This window comes from Phymastichus coffea, unplaced genomic scaffold (genome assembly GCF_024137745.1).
Source record: "Phymastichus coffea isolate CEN01 unplaced genomic scaffold, Cenicafe_Pcof_1.1 PCOF00039, whole genome shotgun sequence".
Classification (NCBI taxonomy): Eukaryota; Metazoa; Arthropoda; class Insecta; order Hymenoptera; family Eulophidae; genus Phymastichus; species Phymastichus coffea.
This window is the reverse complement of record NW_026706850.1, coordinates 1,795,452-1,815,166: the sequence shown is the minus strand read 5'-3', so window position 1 is coordinate 1,815,166 and position 19,715 is coordinate 1,795,452. Positions and strand designations below refer to the sequence as shown.

The 19,715-nt window shown below is 42.0% G+C and overlaps 1 protein-coding gene across 5 annotated transcripts in view; it reads right to left on the bottom strand.

The window, feature by feature from the left end:
- Positions 1 to 254: 254 nt before the first annotated feature.
- The window catches only part of LOC131663837 (discoidin domain-containing receptor 2-like), a 128,844-nt gene continuing 109,383 nt past the window's right edge, over positions 255 to 19,715 (bottom strand). For all 5 annotated transcript variants that reach the window (XM_058934530.1, XM_058934531.1, XM_058934532.1 and 2 more), the window contains 7 exons: positions 19,290 to 19,395; positions 15,231 to 15,465; positions 8,644 to 9,099; positions 5,945 to 6,152; positions 5,105 to 5,665; positions 4,583 to 4,677; positions 255 to 4,398 (listed from right to left, as the gene is read on the bottom strand). In XM_058934530.1, the coding sequence (XP_058790513.1) occupies positions 4,228 to 4,398; positions 4,583 to 4,677; positions 5,105 to 5,665; positions 5,945 to 6,152; positions 8,644 to 9,099; positions 15,231 to 15,465; positions 19,290 to 19,395 (1,832 nt within the window). In that variant the 3' untranslated portion in view covers positions 255 to 4,227. The remainder of the gene's footprint in view (positions 4,399 to 4,582; positions 4,678 to 5,104; positions 5,666 to 5,944; positions 6,153 to 8,643; positions 9,100 to 15,230; positions 15,466 to 19,289; positions 19,396 to 19,715) is intronic.

The following is a 19,715-nucleotide window of genomic DNA, read 5'->3' as shown; positions in this document are numbered from 1 at the left end:
AACAGTCGAAAAAAAGCAAAAAATACAAAGATACGGAGGAAGTTTCAAGGAAATGTAGGAAAGACGTGATTATATAATAATGCTAATTTATGGATTCACTAAAAGTTTATTTCGTCCATTGGACATGAAATGTGTGTTGTTGTTGTCGGTTGATTTTTTTTCTTCGTGAGTGTTTACATTTTTATCTATATCGTCGTATATTCTGTATATATATATATATATATATATATATATATATATATATCTCGCTCGGAACTCATATATATATATATATGATCGTCGTTACAATTCGTCACACTCGTACGCGTCGAGCATATACAGAAATTGAAATACACAGGGGCGCGTCGCATACGTGAATATATCAAATGCATACACTTAATAATTACACTCAATTGTTCGTGACGTCGCTTTACACTTTCTCTCGCTCTTACTCGCATATTCAGACACGTACCCGCAGAAGTTTACATGTACAAGTATAATAGAATATGTAATATGCGCTTATGTATAAATTATGATACAGTTATTTACAGGAAAAAATTGAAAAATGAATGAAAAAAAGCTCCATTCCCGGCTCCGTTTTACATTCTATTTATAATTGCGCGCGCTTCCTCTGTCTCTTTCGCTCCTATTTATAAATTACAAGTGTCCTATGTACATCCAAGAGAATTAATGCGCAAGCTCGGGTAGATGTGTGCCGTGTGTGCGCATATGTAAAAGCGCGCAAGCGATAATCCGCTGCGATAAATCGCGGACGTATGCGCGCTCGCGGAACGGAGAAAGAGCAGTTTCTCTAATCGCTACGAGATGCCTAGAGGAATTTACCGAGTGGCGCTTCTCGCTGTATTTTTTTTTCTCTTTTCTTAACTTTTATACGTCTGTGCGTTGTCTACGAAGCCGTGAAAACATTGCGTCGCTCTTGGCCCAACGTTTTATTAGTTAATGTCTTTTAGAAATATTTGCGAACGTAAAAAAGTGAACAATTGGATTTTTCTGGTTCGGGTCGAAATAGACTCTGATACATACTTTTTCAGTCTTTTGTAAACGCTCAGTCCATTCTTTCGGATAGAACGTGTACTTACTAACAAGATTGATAGCATGTATGAAAACTCATACTCAACATTGAGTATACTTATTATATATGGAATCGTATTTTTTTATATCTGAAAAGAAGGCTAAAGAAACGCACAGGCAGTGTCGCTTTATAAACAAGTTCCTTTTTTGAAACATGCTTTCATTTGTGCCCACTCATAGAATTTAGTAATACTTAACAAATATTTTCCTAAATATCAGAGATTTGTTCAGTTTTGAAAAGTTCCACCTATATCCACGAAGAATATTCCATAAAAAAAGATGACGAGCACGAAAGTAATCACGTGCTTAACTGTTCCAGACGTCTCTACCACATCACGAAGAGAAAAAGCAAATCTAAGAAAGGATGGAAGCAACGATAAAATAGAAAGAAAAAACGGATTGCCGGCAGACGCATAGGCAGTGCGAAATCTTATCGAGGCATGTCGGCCGTAGCATCAACGCTGTTGTTGTAGCGAGCCCCATTATCGTGGGTTAAAAGCGCGAGGATTGCTCTGCAGCGCGGGCGCGTGATTTGGCCGAACAAAAGGAGCTAACAAAGCATCCGCGCGTTAAATATGAAAGAGGCGCTCGCGTTCGCATCCCGACAAGACTTTTAATGAAGACGAACAATCGCACGAGCTAGCCTGCAACGCCATTGTTTTGCTACATAGCCGCTACAATTTTCGGCTATTTATTATCGGGTGTTTAGTACATGCCTAGCGACTGATCGACTGCGCATCGAACAGCGTAGAGCCGTTCGCTCCGGCAGTGCTTTGAACCGCCTCTGCCGATCAAATGGCGCTTGCCGCAGTAACAAATAACGCTTATTGTTCAGCGACGGATAAAAAAGAGGAGTCTTGTCAGCGAGTGCAATGGCTCGTCGATAATGCTGACGAAAAAAGAAATAGGACAAAAATAACGATGCGCTGCTACGGCTGATGCGTCTCTTGCTCATTGCGGAATTATTGTGGTTAGACTCGACAAAGGCAGATAGTAGAATTGGTTATCGGTGCTGGAGTATTTACAGTGCGGGCGTTCCCGTAGACATCTCTTTTACGCTCGTTTACCTCTTTTTCGCGTGCACAGATCAAAGGCATGAAATTTTTATTACGTTACGCCGTAATGAACCAAGGAAAATTGTTTCAGGAAAATTTTTTTTCGTTGGACAACGTTTAAAACAAGCAACGCGATCGCTCGAGTTGGTCGTGGTGCCAATCATACACAACATTCTAATAGTTATACAAAAGTCCGACAGTTACATCGTTATACATCATGTTTTTTTTCTTTTTATTTGTTGTGTACAAGTCTCGTTCTTTATATACGCGATATTGATTTCAGGATTATTAAAAATCTAGTCAATAGTGTCTATCGTATATAATATACTTTATATATATATATATATATATATATATATATATTTAATTTTCCGGTCGTTGTAGAAGATTGATGATTGTTTTCTCTATAAGAAGCTAACGATTTTTACCATCGCTCGCAAGTAGGTAACACGAATCATCAATTACTTTAAAAATATATGTATTCCAAGCGCAAACTTTGCAGTGCCAATAGCTGATAACTGAATGCTAGAGTTTTCAAAGTAATCGATGTCGTTTCCTTTTCTTTGATGATCCTAGCTAAAACCTATATCCGATAACGAACGAAACAAGAAGAATCCGCGAAAAATTCCGAGCAACGACAGAATGTGATTCGCGATACATATCACAATAGTATTAGGGTTTCCTGCGCTAACGCTGTCAGCCATTATTGTTGCCTCATCCCTGTATTGTCGATTTTTGTTTCGTACATCTAATATACCCCTTTTTTCGTTACAATAAGAAAGATTTTTTGTTTGTTTTATCGTTGCGTGAAGGCGACATCGGTAGAGTTTTCTTGCATTTTACAGAAATAGAATTGTCTATGCGGTGCGAGGAAGAAGGCAATCGTCGTTATCTCAAAGTCATGAAAATACTTTTTTTTCTCCCCGTATTTACAATATTATTTTCGTAGCCTAGGACTACTAGCAAACGTATAAAATGCGTTAAACGTTATTTGACGAACGACAATCGCCTTCTCCACTTTATGCTTAGTCGTTTTATACACGATGACGCGCGTCAACAGATGGAACAACGCGAATTAGAAAGAAGCTTCAAATTAAATCAGACGAAATACTAGATTTTCCGACGGTCGTTGAGCTCATAATACTTGGAAAGAAAAGCAATTACATTCAGAATATAGTAGATTGGAAACGATCGCGCTCCCGAAAACAGAATGTATTACGCACACGCACGCGAGTTCTCTATAATCTATCGATTATACATAGCGGTTATACTACAGACAAAATCAAAAATTTAAAAAGGTATAACGAAATCCGTCATATGAATGACGCTACGCGGGCAATAAATAAAAAATATACAGATCGGGTGGAACGCTGAAATTGTATCCTCGCATCATTTTTTACTTACATTTGTTTATTCGACGAGTCAGTCTTATTTGCGCGCGTGCGAAAGAAAGAAAATGTATACATACCACCCAAACAGATACGCATCGCGCAACTGTACAATGCCAGAGACAGCACGTCGTCGCATTTGTGACTTAGAAAAACGCTTTGAAATATATACATATCGACAATATGAAACCCATAGAAGAAGGGAGCGAACATAATCGTAAGTCGCTTAAAGCAGATACGAGCGCAGCGTGAAGGTGTTTTATATTTGATCTGAAAATAAAGGAACAGCGCACATGGTTGGCGTGGCGAAAGCAGCCAAGAAGATCATGATATGCCAATCGTCTAAACTATCATCGATAGCGATTATCCACAATTGAACGCTAGGTTTTATGCCAGATTGTTGCGCAGGCGCCGCCAGAGAGAGCATCACGTCGTTAAGTAGATGGGCGAGGTGTGATCGCACTTATCGACTGGCCTCGAAATGAATCTCAAAATTAATTCGAAACTCTACCTATGCACTCCGCATTCTTGCGCGCACCTTCTCCCATCAATATCATCTGGCTCTACAGCATGTCGCCGTATGAATTACTCACGTAGGCTCTGGTATAGAGTAGCGTGGATGCGGACGAGCTGGTCATGGTTCGTCTCGGCCAGCGATTATTACGACGTTGTTGGGCGAGCGGCGACTGTTGCGCACTCGCTGGGCCTTCGTCTCATGCGTATCGATGCAGAGAGTGATCGCGTCGCTTGCTACCCGCTCGCCCGTTGCGATCGCACATCAGGTCCGGACTTGGTGGACTTGAATATGTGAGATTGCTCGCACCACGTGACGGAGGCGCGCTCATTGGCGGTGGAGGTGGTGGGAAGAAACTCTGCAGACATGCCTGAGAACAAGCATAAGGAAAGCAACGAGAGCTTGAGATTATTTTGTGTTCTCAGACTGTAAGATAAAAAGTATTATTCTAAGCTTTTCTATTGACACTTTTTAAATGTCCTTCAAGAGAACCGATGAAGTCGCTAATGAAAAGCTAAATGAACAAAATTATTTGAGCCTGCAAGTGTACCCACCTTCGCGCTGCCCCTGGATGACTTAGAAAATATGCTGTCCTGATCACTACTTCCGCTAGGCACTGGCATCGGCACTGCATAATCGTAAGTCGCATCTGAAATTCAAAGCAAACGGAAAAAATTTTCTTCATTAATTTTCAACTCAATAATTCAAGTAACGATCTTTGATGTGATCGACTCCCTTTAAATTATTGTTTCTTATCTAATTCCAACTTTATCTCTATCAGCTATAGCTTCCTTAATAATCATTTAATAATTGAAATTCCCTTCCTCCAAAAAAAAATTAATAGAGCAAGTAAGACCATCATCATCGTGATCATCATCATCATCATCATCATCATCATCATCATCATCATCATCATCATCATCATCATCATCATCATCATCATCATCATCATCATCATCATCATCATTGTCATCATCATCATAGTCATGAATAATCTATAGCAGAGAACAGAGCCGCGCCTCTATTCGGGCATAATTTCCAAACACAAAAGCCCCTAAGGCGGCAGCGTCACTCACCGGACTGCTCGACGCTGTCGTGAAGATCCTTGTTGTCGATAACCACGGTGCTGTATCCGTAATAGGCAGCGTGCGCAGGCTCCCTGTATTTGGCGCTACCAGACTCGTGGAATGGCTCCTGATAATCGTCGAGTCTCACGTCTCCAAGAAGCCTGTCGTTCAGCTCTCGCGGCAAAGTCGTCAGTTTTGCACCGGCATACCTGTCGTCTAAATCCTCCACTCTGTACGCCATCAACGACGGATCCTTCTCCGCGGTTCCGTAAGCAGCTTCGTTCGCTAAAGCACCTGGCGGCAAGGCTGATTTCGTACCCAACGGACTAGCGAAATTCTTGCGTTGGCGGTGACGTGATACTATGAAGAAGATTGCTACTGCCAGTAGGAGAATTACTGCGGTTAGCACGCCGATTATCACAGCCATGTACGTCGGGTCGTCTTGCTTAGCAGTGGATACTGGAATTTCGGGGTGATGGTGCGGCGATTCACGCAGAGAGCCTCGCTCACGTGGGCGTGATGCTTCGGTTGTTGGCGTCGATTCGGGCGTAAAGTTACCGTGTGCCATGTCTGTAAATACAGAAAGAAAGACAACGTATCTTAGCAGTGTTTTTCACGATGCGTAAATTTTTTAATTCGCCCCTTCCCTTAAAAAAAAAAAAAACAATAAACAAATGAAAAGTTCAACATTAATTTGACACAAGTGCCCGCTCGATGTTCCCACTGTTAAAAAAAGACAAATCCATTACTAAGTGTCATTCCCTCTTGGCGCTTGCATATGAAAGTTTTGCCATAGGTTCAAGAGCACGAACGCATGTATATAGTTAACTGAAGTTACGTAAAACTTACCAGAGTCGAAGGTAATCTCGCTGATCATGATCCATCGAGCGGCAAAACCAAATCGTAACTTTACAAATTTGCCAATACGATGGTGAAGCTTGATCGTGACGTTGCGCGAGTATTCGAAAATCTTGTCCTCGATGGTATTGTAAACTATTGGGTCTCCAGTGTAATGCTTACCGCCGATGCTGAATAGTATACTCACGTCCGAGAACACCTGTAAAACAATTGGAAACAATAGAAATCTCGACACATTTTGCCACATTGTTCTTGAGAGAGAGATTTCGGAGATTTGGAAATAGGATCTCGGGAGAGTGAAATCTCGAGAACGTAATCGAGACAGAGAGATTTTAATCAACGGGAAGGTTTGTTTGCGATCTTATCACAGTTCGATTATTTCCGAGTTATCTGGTCAAATAGCTGTTTCGTGTCGAAACTTATCGAACCGTAGTTATATATACAGTAAAGTTGAGTAACATCATGCGCAGACGAATAACAACTCCATAAAATGAATTCACACTTGTTTTATGGAAATCAATGGCTACAATTCAAACTACTCGCGAGGGTTGAATTCGCTCGAATCACGATTCAAGAGGTAGAAAAACTATAGGCTTTATCAGCAGTAAGCGCTCAAGTCGTTTCGGGCCCGATTTCGAGAGGCTGATTAAGAGAGCCTTTGCCACGACTACAATGCCCCTGACAGTTGCTTCGATAATGGCAACGGCGAAGCGACGGCGAAGCGACGGCGAAGCGACGGCGAAGCGACGGCGAAGGAGGAGGAAGCCAAGCCGCGATAGTAATGGAATGCTAAATCGCCTAGGCGTCGTCATTGTCGCGAATGCACCGCACGACCTCTTGCCGCCGCACGTCTGCTTACACGGATGAAGATAGACGATACGAGGAATGCATTTTACCTACGTGTATGTGTGGGTGTTGCCTCGGGTTAGAGTACCCGGGGCGCAGTGTTGTAAGACGCGCGCTGCGCGATCAGATCGACGATGCTTTCTGACGAGCCCTGTCATTTGTGTTGGTGTGGGAGGTCAATTCTACGTAACTTACGTGTCCTCGGTTTTTTTGAGAACGCAGCTTTTCTATTCTATATTTCATTGACGCCGGATTTAGCAGCCGGCTAAAACCAAATCCGTCGAACAAATTAAAAGCTCTTCGCGACGTCACCCTCCTTGAAGCATTACTTATTCTTCGTTCGTCGTCGTCGACCCGCAGCAACAACACCATTGACCCCAAAACTTTTCCCACACCCTTGAGCGCGAATATTGTATTCGAGTAGCATAGACCTCACGAAAGAGAGAGAGAGAGAGAGAGAGAGAGAGAGAGTGAGAGAGAGAGAGATAACAAAGCTCGCTCAGATTATCCAAACTCCGCACACGGGGCATGTATAGGTAGAGCACAGGTTTTGGCTTTGAAGTGCTTGTCTTTCAACGCGGCATGACGGCATGCGTCCTCGCGCGCTTGTTAATAGAAAAGCGGAGGGGTTCTGTATGCCCGCATTGTATTTGAATGTACGTGGCGTATCTCTCACTCTGTCGCAGGGGCTTTGTCGTCCTCGCGCATACACACGCGGCTTAACCCCTTACTTCTCTTTCTCTCTCTCGTGGTATACAGAATCTCCTTTTCTTTTCGGCTTGTTTTCTTCTCGCGGTGTAGGCAGCAACTTGCGTTGTGCGTTTTACGTGCATTCTTTATGCCTTTATTGCATTGTTTTTTTTTATTTACCTCTCTTGACTTTTATCTGTTCTTCGATATTGAAGAAGTTGAGCGTACAAGTTTATTTATCTCATTAAATATGTGGACTTTACAATTGGCTTGAGCTTCAGCTTAAAACTGAAGAAAAAAAGGCATTGGTACGTTTCTGCTTGATTTTATATTATACATGAGAGAGGGAGAAAGGGAGTTTGTCTGCTTTCCTCTCGCGTAATGAGGCGTTCCATTCAAATGTAGTACGTAAGGGATTCTCGCGAAGTGTTCTCGCGCTACTGTTACGGTGCCATTATAAAAATCCTACTCTCTCTCTCTTACTTGCTGCGTTGAAGCTCTCACTCGGGGCTCGAGGCAATTTTTGTGCGTTTTTGTGTGTGCAACTGTCTGCACTGGTGCGAGAGAAAACTGGATTTTCATATACACCAGCGGACTTGCTGCGGGCCTTTCCAATTTCCTCTTCCGTCTACTTCCACCGCCGCCGCTGCCGTCTAACTATCATCTTTTCCTTCGCATGTGCCTCCAGCGATTTATTCCTTCAACTTGCGCGCGGTATTAAAGTTTTTTTCTTCTTTGCTGCGCGAAATTCCATTTCTCCGTTGCCGAGTTTGCGAAAATATTGTCGTTTCGCAAGTTTGAAGAAATGTATCGAGTTTATGGTATACGCATTGTGTTCGCCGTTCGGCAGACTGTCGGCTATTACTACTATGTGTGCTTTTGTGCGCGGTAAACGCAAATAGGTCGACTATTATCTTTACGCTTCGGCATTGAAATGCAATGAATTATGATATAATGCTCGCGTGAGAATCTCCGCTGTTTAATCGCTGAATATTATGGCTGACAAATGTCGAAGGTGCCTCGCGGCGACGTACTTAACCTCTCTATTATCCGTGTATTTCAAGGGGAAGAAGACTATGTGCGATAATGTAACGAATGGTGAATTATTACTCTCAAGAACAATGTAATTTAGGAAAGAGTCTCTTCACGCTCACCTGAACATCCTTGGTAAACTGATTATTGCAGAATATATGCACAGCCGAGAATTCTCTGACGTGATCGAATTCGAATTTAATCTCAAGCGGTTGTCTCTCTCTGGTGTCATTTCTCCAGCCAACCCATCCTTGCTCCTTGGTCGAGTCGTAATGGCTGAGTTTGAAATTATCAGGCCCAACACGACCGTCGGTGAGTTGGCCAAGACCATGGCGTAATTCATGGTCCCAGTAACCGTCGTACGCGGCGTCATAGAACTCCCAGTTGCCACGCTTGTCACCCTGGGGCATCGAGTAATACACGATACCGTCGTTCCATGGGCAACCGTATACTTCCACTCGCATGCACACCGTCCGACGATGAAAGCTGTACGGTAGAAAACGGATTTTTTGCGCCCAGATAGGCGGTTCCAGGCTGTGCTTTGACTCGAGGTACGTGTTCTTGTTGCCTTGAATTACCTGGAAGCAGAGATTGATTTGCGACTCATTAGATGATCTTCTCTTTCGATGAGATGTTATTTTATTGGATGGGCCGGTCAGACAGACACGCGAGTGCACAGAAAAGCCTATACTACCAATGAAAAATTGCAAGCAATGATACGTTCGTCATAGATACGTCCAACAAATAAATGTTTTATTCCTCGATTCGGATTCGGTTATTTACGTGCGTATATATGGCTACGATTGAGCAACAGCAGCAGCAGTGAGAACTAATATCAATGGCAATACCGTAATTACAACTCTCCTATAATTCACTAGATTCAATTACAGCCTCCCTTCGCTGTCTAATTCAACAAACTCCCAGCCATAATTAAACTGGAAATCAAGAGAGGGAAAAAGTCTGCGTACAGCGATTAGATATCGCAGAAAAAGCACACGTACGTGCGCCAACTTTCCCGTATACGTATTTGAATCTCCATTGGATTCGAGTGAGAGCGGCACTTTATTTTGCAGGTGGAAAACCGGAACCTCCCGCCGCTACATGCAACAGTAGTGGCATGCTTGCTTATCGCAGTGGCGCATCTTGACAAGCCGCCGTAGCAGTGGCAACGCGACAATGGACTTTACGGCGCCTAGTTATTTCAGAACGTGCGGCACCGTTATTAGTGTGGCCGCGCACATTTATATATTATATTATCCGCTGAATGATTTGTGAGGTGTGCGAACGACGCGTGTTTTTCGTTGCGAATATCATTTTGTCGAGTATAGGAGTGATTTTTTACGAATTCAATAAGTTTTTCTTGTTTTTAACGTGCATCACTTCAAACAGAAATACAAGCAAAGAACAAAAAAAAAAAAGAAAGGTAATAACGAGAGCGAATAAAGAGAAATAAAAGCGCTGCTCGTCAGATAAATTACAAGTGGCTCTTGACGTATTTTTTAAGATACTTGAGAGACCTAGTTTTAACAGCTGACTAAGGCGCTTATCAATGCCTGCGAGGCGAAGTTTGGTAAAAAGTATAACGTCACCGAGGAACTGGAGTTCACGACGGGTATTTGACTTTCCGAAATAAGAAAAGAAATAAAAAGAAGGAATTGTCTCGTTGAAGCAAGCGCAGCAGCGGCTCATCTGCGGTGTAGTTGCACGAGTTTGCACCTGTGCTCTCGCGAGAGTTTTAAGCCCGGAGTCACGTCGTTCGAGCACACGTGAGAACGAGCTGCCGCTGCCGCTGCTGCTGGTCGTAGTCATCGTTGCTGAGGTCTCCAGCGGGCTCATAAGTGGAAAATAAGGAGAGCCTTTGTTCCTCTCGAGCAAACAAACTCTCTCTCTCTCTCTCTCTGAGTCCTCCTTGTCGTTTGTTCGTTCGTTCGAGGATCTCTGATGCTACCGAGCGATAGGGGACCTCTGCTGCCGTTGCTGCTGTTTCTTTTCCTTTCGACTCTTAGAACTCGTGGGATGCACACTTTTCTTGCTCTTGATCTCTCGCCGTGCACTGCACGTTTCGTATGATGTTTAATGGGCGATTCAAAGAATGTGGGCGTTCAATTCTTTTTAGTTCGATCTAATTGACGGAGTGTTTTAAAGTAGACGCAGGATGTGCTAATCAAAATGGCGTTTTGATTTATAAAAAAAAATTTCTTTTATTAAGTGACCGTTGGTTGTGCGGTTGATACAAGTGAACTTATCGAGGGCAAAGAATTCGACTCATTATTTCAATCCTCTTACGATTCTATTCGACACTCGATATACTTTATTTAAAATGCCAACCAACTCGACAGGCAAAAGAATATTATTTCGAGCGCAACAGCAGCAAACCCTTTGACAAGGAGAGAAAGAGAGAAAGCAGCCAGCTAGCTCATCAATAGGTTCCATTCACTCAGCCGACAATCCAGAAAAAAGTCACGACTTGACAATACGCGAAAAGAGCGAGCGAGAGAGCGCGCCCGGCCAAGTAAAAGTACGGAGCATCAGAAAAATGCGGCGTCATCAGGAGAAGTGCTTCCGCAACGCCACCGACATTGCACACACACACACACACACTAAATGTAAAAGGCAATCGCAAGACAGGAGAAAAAAAAAACGAGGCGAGCACTTCGCTCGCGCGCGTCTTGCTCTATTAGCAATTCTCAACTGTTGGAAAATGTCGAAGTTGCCCAAAAACGTCAATTATCATAGAAGCGAGTAATTTAACGCAAGAGCTACTGCAGAGGTCGTTCACTTGGCAGTAGCGATGACAATATCACCAGCGAAGGAAGTGACTTACGACTCTTTGCCGCTCGATTTCGTTCTCTCCAGTTTTATAGTGGTAATTTGACGTTTTATGCAATTTCGGGTGGTTGAATGAAATCTACCCAGGAAATGAGATTGTCGTTTCTTAATTTATCTCGAATGTCAACTGTAAACTGATGAAAAATTTTCAGACTCGCCTCAAAGAGGCATTTTTACGATCATTCGAGATATTTAAGAATTATAGATTATCGAATGAATTTCGCCGTAGAACACAGCAAAAGAAAAAGATAATTTGATGGTACAATGAAGGTAAAATTAATCAGACAAAGTGCGCAGAAACAAAAAGTGCAAAAAAAAAAACAAAAAAAACAGGAAAACAATCGCGCATGTAGCCAGCATTGTGCACGGCAATCACGGAGGCGCAAAAAGAAGAGGACAAAAAGTTGCGAGTAGCGCGAAAGAAAAGAAGAACGAAGCGATAATGATACGTAAGACGGAAGTAAGAATGACGGGCATCTTATTTATGGCGTGCGGTCGGCAGCAACTTGCTTGTTTTTATTTCTTCCCCTTTTCAGCTTGCGCGTTGTTGCTTTTTTTCGTCGTCGTCGTCGTCGTGTAGTCGTGTCTACTATATGGGTGGGTGAGTGAAAAATCGTCGCGAAAGAGGCTTAGACATTGTTATTTACGGAGATTCATTAATATTCCCGCAGCCGATGTTAGGTTTTCGAGAGCACGAGCGCGCCGTATGAATTATTGATGGTATATATGGAGCCATTTAGCACATATAACGCTCGCTCCCCGATAAAACATTCGACTGCACGATAAATATTTTTACAAACGAGGATTAAAACCGTGCGATCCCGAGAAAAAGCTTAGTTCGTAACATTTTGCGTGAAAAGAACGTGAAACTAATTAAAACTCGCTGCCCATTATCAAGTGTAACGTTCAACAGTTGATAACGTATGCTAATGAGGTTCGAAAGCATGCAAGCATTTAGCGTAAATATAAACTTAATAAACCCAGGGTTAAAAACAACGAACAGCAGTACGAGTCGCCAACAAGCAAGTCTAATTAGCATTATTCTCGGGATTGTGCCGTTAAGTGCCGATATTAACGATTGTCCGTAAAAGATACGATACTACGCGACCAACCGAGTACCGGAGTTACAGATCGATTTTCTCTTTAGAGAGGAAATTTCATTTAATAAGTCGGCCGGTGATATACAAATATAACCAGGTTGTTTGACGTTTCAACGGCCCATACAGTCCGACGTACAAGTGTCGATTGTGAAATTATTACGCATATCCGCACAAATTAAATGCCGAGAGATATCTACATCTGTCTTCGTTTTTATGACGGATCAATATATACTCTTACGTAAGAATTATTAAATTTTCATTTACTTTGGACGAACATTAAAATTCAGTCCGTCACATAAGTGATCTCGAAATATTTTTTTCATAAAATTTCCCTGCATTTCAATAATATTGAGCATTAGCATTAACTTTCTAATCAGAGTTTCAAAATACGTTCAATACCACTTTGCTAAACTATTTGCATCATACTGAACTGAAGATTCATAAATTATATATGTTTATGAGCATAAAAGTTTCATACTAAATGCAAAGCAGTACAAATTATAAAGACTATATTTGTAGATGTCGAGTGTACTTCATTAGGCATAGTTTCTCGTGTTTAAACAAGAAATTTTATGTTCCTGACTACAATTATAATTTTGCAAAATGAAGCATAAATATATTCTTCTATAACGTTATTGTTTTACTTCGATCAATATATTCTTATCAAATCTCACCAATTACTACACAAATATCCGAAACCTAAATGAGTTATATTCCTCACAGCAATCAATCGCATGCGTTATTCGAAATTTTATCAAGTCAACCGAGAGACTTGGACCATCGTGGTTTTCGGACGTTGACAAATTCAGGGTAACCTGCGGGTGTGGCCATCTATATCGACTAACGCCTACGTTATGTTCATATTCCACAGATATCGTCCTTTACCAAATCGAGAATCCAAGTTATCCCTAGAATCGATTGAGAAATTAATCTCGTTGTGTCAACCGTGTCACTCACGAATGATGATGGATTCATTGAAAATAAAAAAAAAAAATAAATAAAAAAACATAGAATATGAAACCAAAAGAGGAAACAGACCGCGTGATTGGATTTCGTGCGCGTAGCCTGTTATATACTTTCCGTGCTGAGCGCAATGTTCATGCATGAATAATTAATAAAGACCAAACACATATACACACAGCACAATCGTCGCCTGCGGCATGAGCTCTTAAATCATAAATAATAAATACTCTCACGCGCGATAACCAACGTTCTTGCTTGCCCGGCCTGTTCCTTTCGGACAAGTTCAGTCGTTAGTTGCAGATTAAGCTTGCGATAAGCTCCCGCACTGGTGCGCAAAGCGCCTTTGTTTAATTGCGCGACAAGAATGTCATTAGCGGCGAATAAGGGAGAGTATATAATGATGCTCTACTTTCTGCCACTTGATACTTAAATATCGATGCTTTTTGTTCGCTGTGGGTGGATTCCGAAAGCTTCTAACAGATTATCACGCACCACGCCATAAATATACTCGATGTTTACTAACAATTCGACGTGCCACCAATTGATAGAGGTAGCGCAAATTTTCACAGCGAAAAATAACCGAAAAAACTCACTTTGTCTTCGTGTATTCTGTCGCCAGTTATTTAACGCCGACGAGCGCTGATTAATAAATTAAAGCGCATTATTTTTCAACGCCTGTGCTCTCTGATTAGAGAAATCACTTTACTGAGTAGCTATATAGCAGAGAGCGTCGTATGAAAAGTCTCGCGGGCTCAATTTAATTTTGCTGGGCGTTCTCTCTCGCCAAAAACTAAAAAATCCATTAAATAGAACGCTCGGTCGTTAATCGCCAAGTTACAATTAAATTCGCGCTCGCAGCAGCGGCGAAAGTAATTATAACCGAAGCCAAGGGAGTTTAGTTTGACCTCACCTATCCCCCCCCCCCCCCCCCCCCGCTCAGACAGGTAGGGCAAAAGCACACGCGACCCTTTCAGTCAGACCCTTCCCTTATTTTATCGATCGCCGACTGTGCAACTATAACGCGTGGTAAGTTCCTTTTTTTCTTTCCTTACGTAGCCTGTCTATGGTAAGTTTGTTTATCCGACCTAAAAAAAGCTCTGTTTATCTTCCAGAAAAGCTGGAATTCTTCACGGTCACTTTTTACGTCGCCTGCTCGCTTCTCATATCCCCCAAATTGCTCGAAGTTTTTGAGAGACTCCCCTCTCAAGGAATCGGCGGAAAAAATATTTGTTTCCTCTTGCCCATCAAGAAGAAATATCGCTCGAGTGACATAAGAGTTCATTTTCATACGGATGATTTTTTTATCGCGAGTATACAGGCCATTACCATGTGGGAAGCCTCCTTTCTTCTTTTTTTTTTTTAGATGAATGGTCGTTTTCTCAGTTTGAAAGAGTAAGAGACACTCTTTCAAGGGGTAACGTACTCGCCACTGTTCTTTTCGCAAGCTGTGTGAAATTCATTGAGAAAAAAATATCTCGTGGATACGTAACTTCATAACCGCGTTCTGTCTGCACATTTCTTCTAAAACTTACTCTAGCATTAATTAAATCTGATATGTTATAACACAGAAAAGAATTCAGCATTGGAGATTCCAGTTTGACATAAGAGTGATTTCTTGTTAATAATATTGAATGAAAAGTTATTAATTAGTATCGGAATAAACTTATTTTCAACATTACTAAGAAAGTGTCATAACCCAAGTATCATGTATTAAGAGACCGAGAGATATATATGGTGAAAAAGAAAATTGTTCCAATAACTAAAATTTATCGTATTAAAACGTTCGAATAGTAAAATTTTGCAAGCTCGCTATTTACCTCCTCTCCTTGGACATCTCTGTAGCGAACCCACTTGCCACCTAGCGCTGGTCTCCAGTACTCAAGCAAATAAGCTTCAGCAAACTCAACACCCTGACCATTGCCGAAACGTCCTTGAGAGCCAGTTGCCGTGATGACGTGAACTCTGCGCAAATCGATCTCGATCCATTCGGTCGTCTCGGTAGTGATCTGCGACTTTGGACACCATGCACCGCCGTTGATATCCTGACCCAGTCTGTAACACACGTCAAGTCAGATTGCTACGATTAGATAAAGGCTCTTGCACAAGAGACCTATTTATTTGAGATAAGCGACCGCTAATTTCAGAGGCAGAAAAAGAGAGAGTTGGCGCCAGCTCTGCCGGCTTGTTTATACCAGTTCGTGGTTTTCATTACACTGTAAGTATGTGCAAGAGCAAAGGTGGACATTTATTGCGTCGTTGCAAGTTCGGAATGCTATACGATGTAGTGCTTTTGTACATGGAATTTGTAGTATGTAAAAAATAAGAGGCTGTTTTTTCAACAACGATGATCGCTAACACTGAATGGAGAACAATATTCTAGAATAATATCTGCTGAACCAAGGTTATCGTTTTGTTGATTATGATTATTGCAATTGGGTTCACATTATTTGACAGCTTGACGCTAACGAGGATCAAAAAGCAGTAATCAATTACAGAGTTATTCAAAAGAAACATTAGGTTCCGAAAATTCTGAAAATATCAAAAGCAAAAGTTAAACGTATTCTCCTACGTGGAAAAGAAAAAAGAAACGAAAAGAGGTTTCCGGAAAAAACTCACCCAAAAAAGCTAGAAATCTATCCTACGAAGTAGATATCAATACGAGCCAAGCCCAGTAGCAGTGGTAGAAAATCATACATCACACACACACACACACACACACACACACACACACACACACACACACACACACACACACACACACACACACACACACACACACACGCACACACACACACACACACACACACACACACACATCTGTCAATCGAAAAGTAGGCAAAAAGCCAGAATACGCGATGAAATAATAATTTATCGATTGGGAATTCGCGGAAGCGCTAGCGCAGCTATGAATAAAAGATGAGGCGCGAGGGGAGGAGAGAAAGGTGATAGTAGTAGTAGAGAGGGCCACTTCGATTGCTAATTGTGTAGCTTCCTAACGCGTGCGCGCGAGAATTGGAGAATTCGCCGCGGGAGAGAAACAAAGCCGAGAGAGAGAACTCTGCCGGAGACAGACAGTTGATGGGGAGGTAAGATAGGCGCAACCGAGCAACAAGCACAGCATAGCAGGAAACACGCGCGAGTGACGAGTCGAGAGTCGAATTAGTTTGACGTATACACATCAAACACTGCTATAACTCGGCACTAAAATATTTATTTTACAGGATCCCGCAACAACATTAGCGCGCGCGCGCCTAATTTTTACACCGTTACCATAGCGCATAACAATCGCGTATGCGTACTAATGAGACGTTGTTTTTTTCACAACCTTCAACCCTAATTGCCCTCAATTATTGCTCGTTCACGCCTTCTTTGTCAGCTCACGCCGAGCTTTCTTCTTCTCTGTCTCGCCCGTATTTTGACCACTGCTCTCGCGCATTTTACGACTGCAGCTCCTTTTGTCTCCCGCAGACAGTCGTCGAAAAGTCCACTTGGATCTGTAGCGCTCGCGGCGCGCTCTAACCTTTATTGACACTCGAGAGAGAGAGAGAGAGAGAGAGAGAAAGCGCGTGACTTCGCATAAAGCCTCGCGCACCTCCTCCGCGATCTGGGGGCGCGCGCAAGTGTCGCGAAGATTTATCGGTCCGCGAGGCGAGGAATGTCTTTGAAGCGCGTATCAAAGTGAGCTGCAGCTCGCGTCTAGCGGTACAAACCGCCCTTATACCGTAATGGGCTATGAGTTATGGCGCGCGAGTGCTTCAAAGGCTTCCATGCATGGACATTGGCCGCCTAATTCTAAACGCTTGGCAAGCCTAATTTCGACCCCCACGCTCCACATGTGTGCACGTGTGTGTAAGAGTTGCACGAGTGGCACCGTTCAACTTGTCGTGAAAGCCGCTTTGCTGTCCAGATATTTTCTTTTCGTGGCCAACGCTGTAAGCGACTGTTAATGACCGACGCTGCTTGCTAGCTTGAGGATGGATAAGTTTACATGCGCTCAAACAGTAATGGAAATTACTTGAGATGCTCAATTAATACATCGATATTTGCTATGTAATTCAACTTCGTAGAAGATAATATTAGTGGAGCTTGCAAGTACCTCTATGTAGCGCAATGTCGGGCTTTAGACATTGCAGCTTCATTCATTAATTCAACGCGATGAACTCAGCTTAGAGTTACTTTGAAAACGCTCGTAATCATATTCGATAAATGACGATCACACACGCGCAAGAGCTGAAATGACTTGCACACTGTGACACTCACGCACACGCGCGCAATGTTGCCTCGAAATCCCCCAGGTTTAATTCGATAATCACGTATACGTTGCATCTGTCTGAAGAGAGGTAGAGGAGCAAATGAGCGCCAGCCAGTCGCACAATACGTCATCGGAATTTCCCGCTTGCGCTCGCTAGATCGAGATAATTATGCTGCAGCCGTAATTAGAGCAAACGCTTTTGCTTTGCACGAGCAAAGGCGTCTTCGTAGTCTCTCTGCAACTTTAACAGATGAAAGATAGAACGCGTATATTTTGTCAAAGCTTTGGCACTAAGCTCGAAAAATAATACCAGAGATATATACTCCTCAACATTATTGTTATTTATTAAAATCAAAGATATATAGTGCATAGTCGTAGACTTTTCTAAATAAATCGCAAAGCGATTGCCACACTATCAAGCTCAATAAAACTTTCTACACCGACGATGCATGAAAGAATTTAAAAAACCACAAGTGGACGATTATCAGTCTCAATGTATGTATGACGGCATTTGACAGACAGTCATTTTTTATCGAGAACGGACGGACTTGCACGCAAGCAAGTGGAATAAGGATGAAGCCTACGCGTCTGCACATCATTAATCCTCATTGCCGGACGTAGCTGGCGCAGGTTGTTGCTTTAACGATATTACGTTGCAAAGTTTCATCGACGAATCTTGAATTTTTACACGCACACCAAAAACTAAGCATTTTTGCCAATTAGACGAATGTGAAAGCGTGTAACTGACATGCGTTATTTGTATTCGTAATCAACAATAATATCAACTTTATCGCGATAGAAAGCTCACCTTTATGGAGACCTATATATGCAAATTAAGGAAAACGTTTACATTCGGTCATCGTACAAAATACTTTACGATGAAATTTCGCTAAACGCGAGACAAAATAATGGTCGCAAGCGCGACGAGGAATTTCCATAAAGACCGCGCGCGTCTCGCATTAGGTATAGGCGTAATAAATAGCATCGCCGTGTGGCTGCCTGTTTTATCGTTGCCGACTCTGCATGCTGCTTTTTGAAAGCAAATCTACGGCCCACGCGGTTTGCGCAGCCCCCCCCCCCCCCCCGCTCTGAATAGCTTTCTACTCTTTTTCGTCATTCATTTTCAATAACACTCCTACGTCTCATTATTCGTGGATCAAAATTATATTTTTGTTCGCGTATGTAGAATTTCGTACAGCTGCTCACGGTTGGTTTATGGTGATCGTGGATATGTGTTTATCGATAATCGTAATTTTGCAGAAGTCATGATACATATTAATTCAACAATTTTTACGAGCTTATTGCAAAAACATATAGGCTTTTTGAAATTGTTAATGGCACATCTCATTTTCATATTATTGTGTATTGTAGATACAACACCAAAAAAAAAAAAATTATTCTCGTTTGTTGATATTGCGAGTATTCCCTCATGAAGAATAAAAAAATTTATCTCTCGCGCGGAAAATTTTCACTTGCGGCGCTGATGAAAGACACACAACAGCGAGAGAACGAAAACGAAAAAGAAACTAGCGCACGGACTGCCCGATAAAAATGCCAAATGAAAAAAAAAAACACCTACCAAGATGAGTATATGCATACCATAGAATGAGATGCATGTACATACCGTCCGTGATGAGGGCCGACGTTACCGCTATCGAAACTGGAACTGGCAGTGATGTCAGTGTCAGGAATCGCTCCCGAGCCCATTCCCAGAGGGCCGATGCATTGTGCTAAAACAGAAGAAAAAAATATTCAGTTGAAAAACACGTGTACTGTTAATTAGTATGGATGATTTTTTATCTCCTTCTCCTTCATTGTACTCTTCTCTTTTTCGTTTTCGTATACTACTATGGGTATCGAATTAATAATTTTTTCATGTGCCTTGTTCTACGTTTCTTTTTCATTTGGATCTGCGTATAATGAAATGTTACGCAGCAATCATAATTTTCGTCTGTAAAAAATAGTTTTATTAGATCTTCCTAACTTGTAATTAAATCTCAATGCTAAATATCACTGTTAGTGAAAAACTCGATATTTCAAACGAGGCATA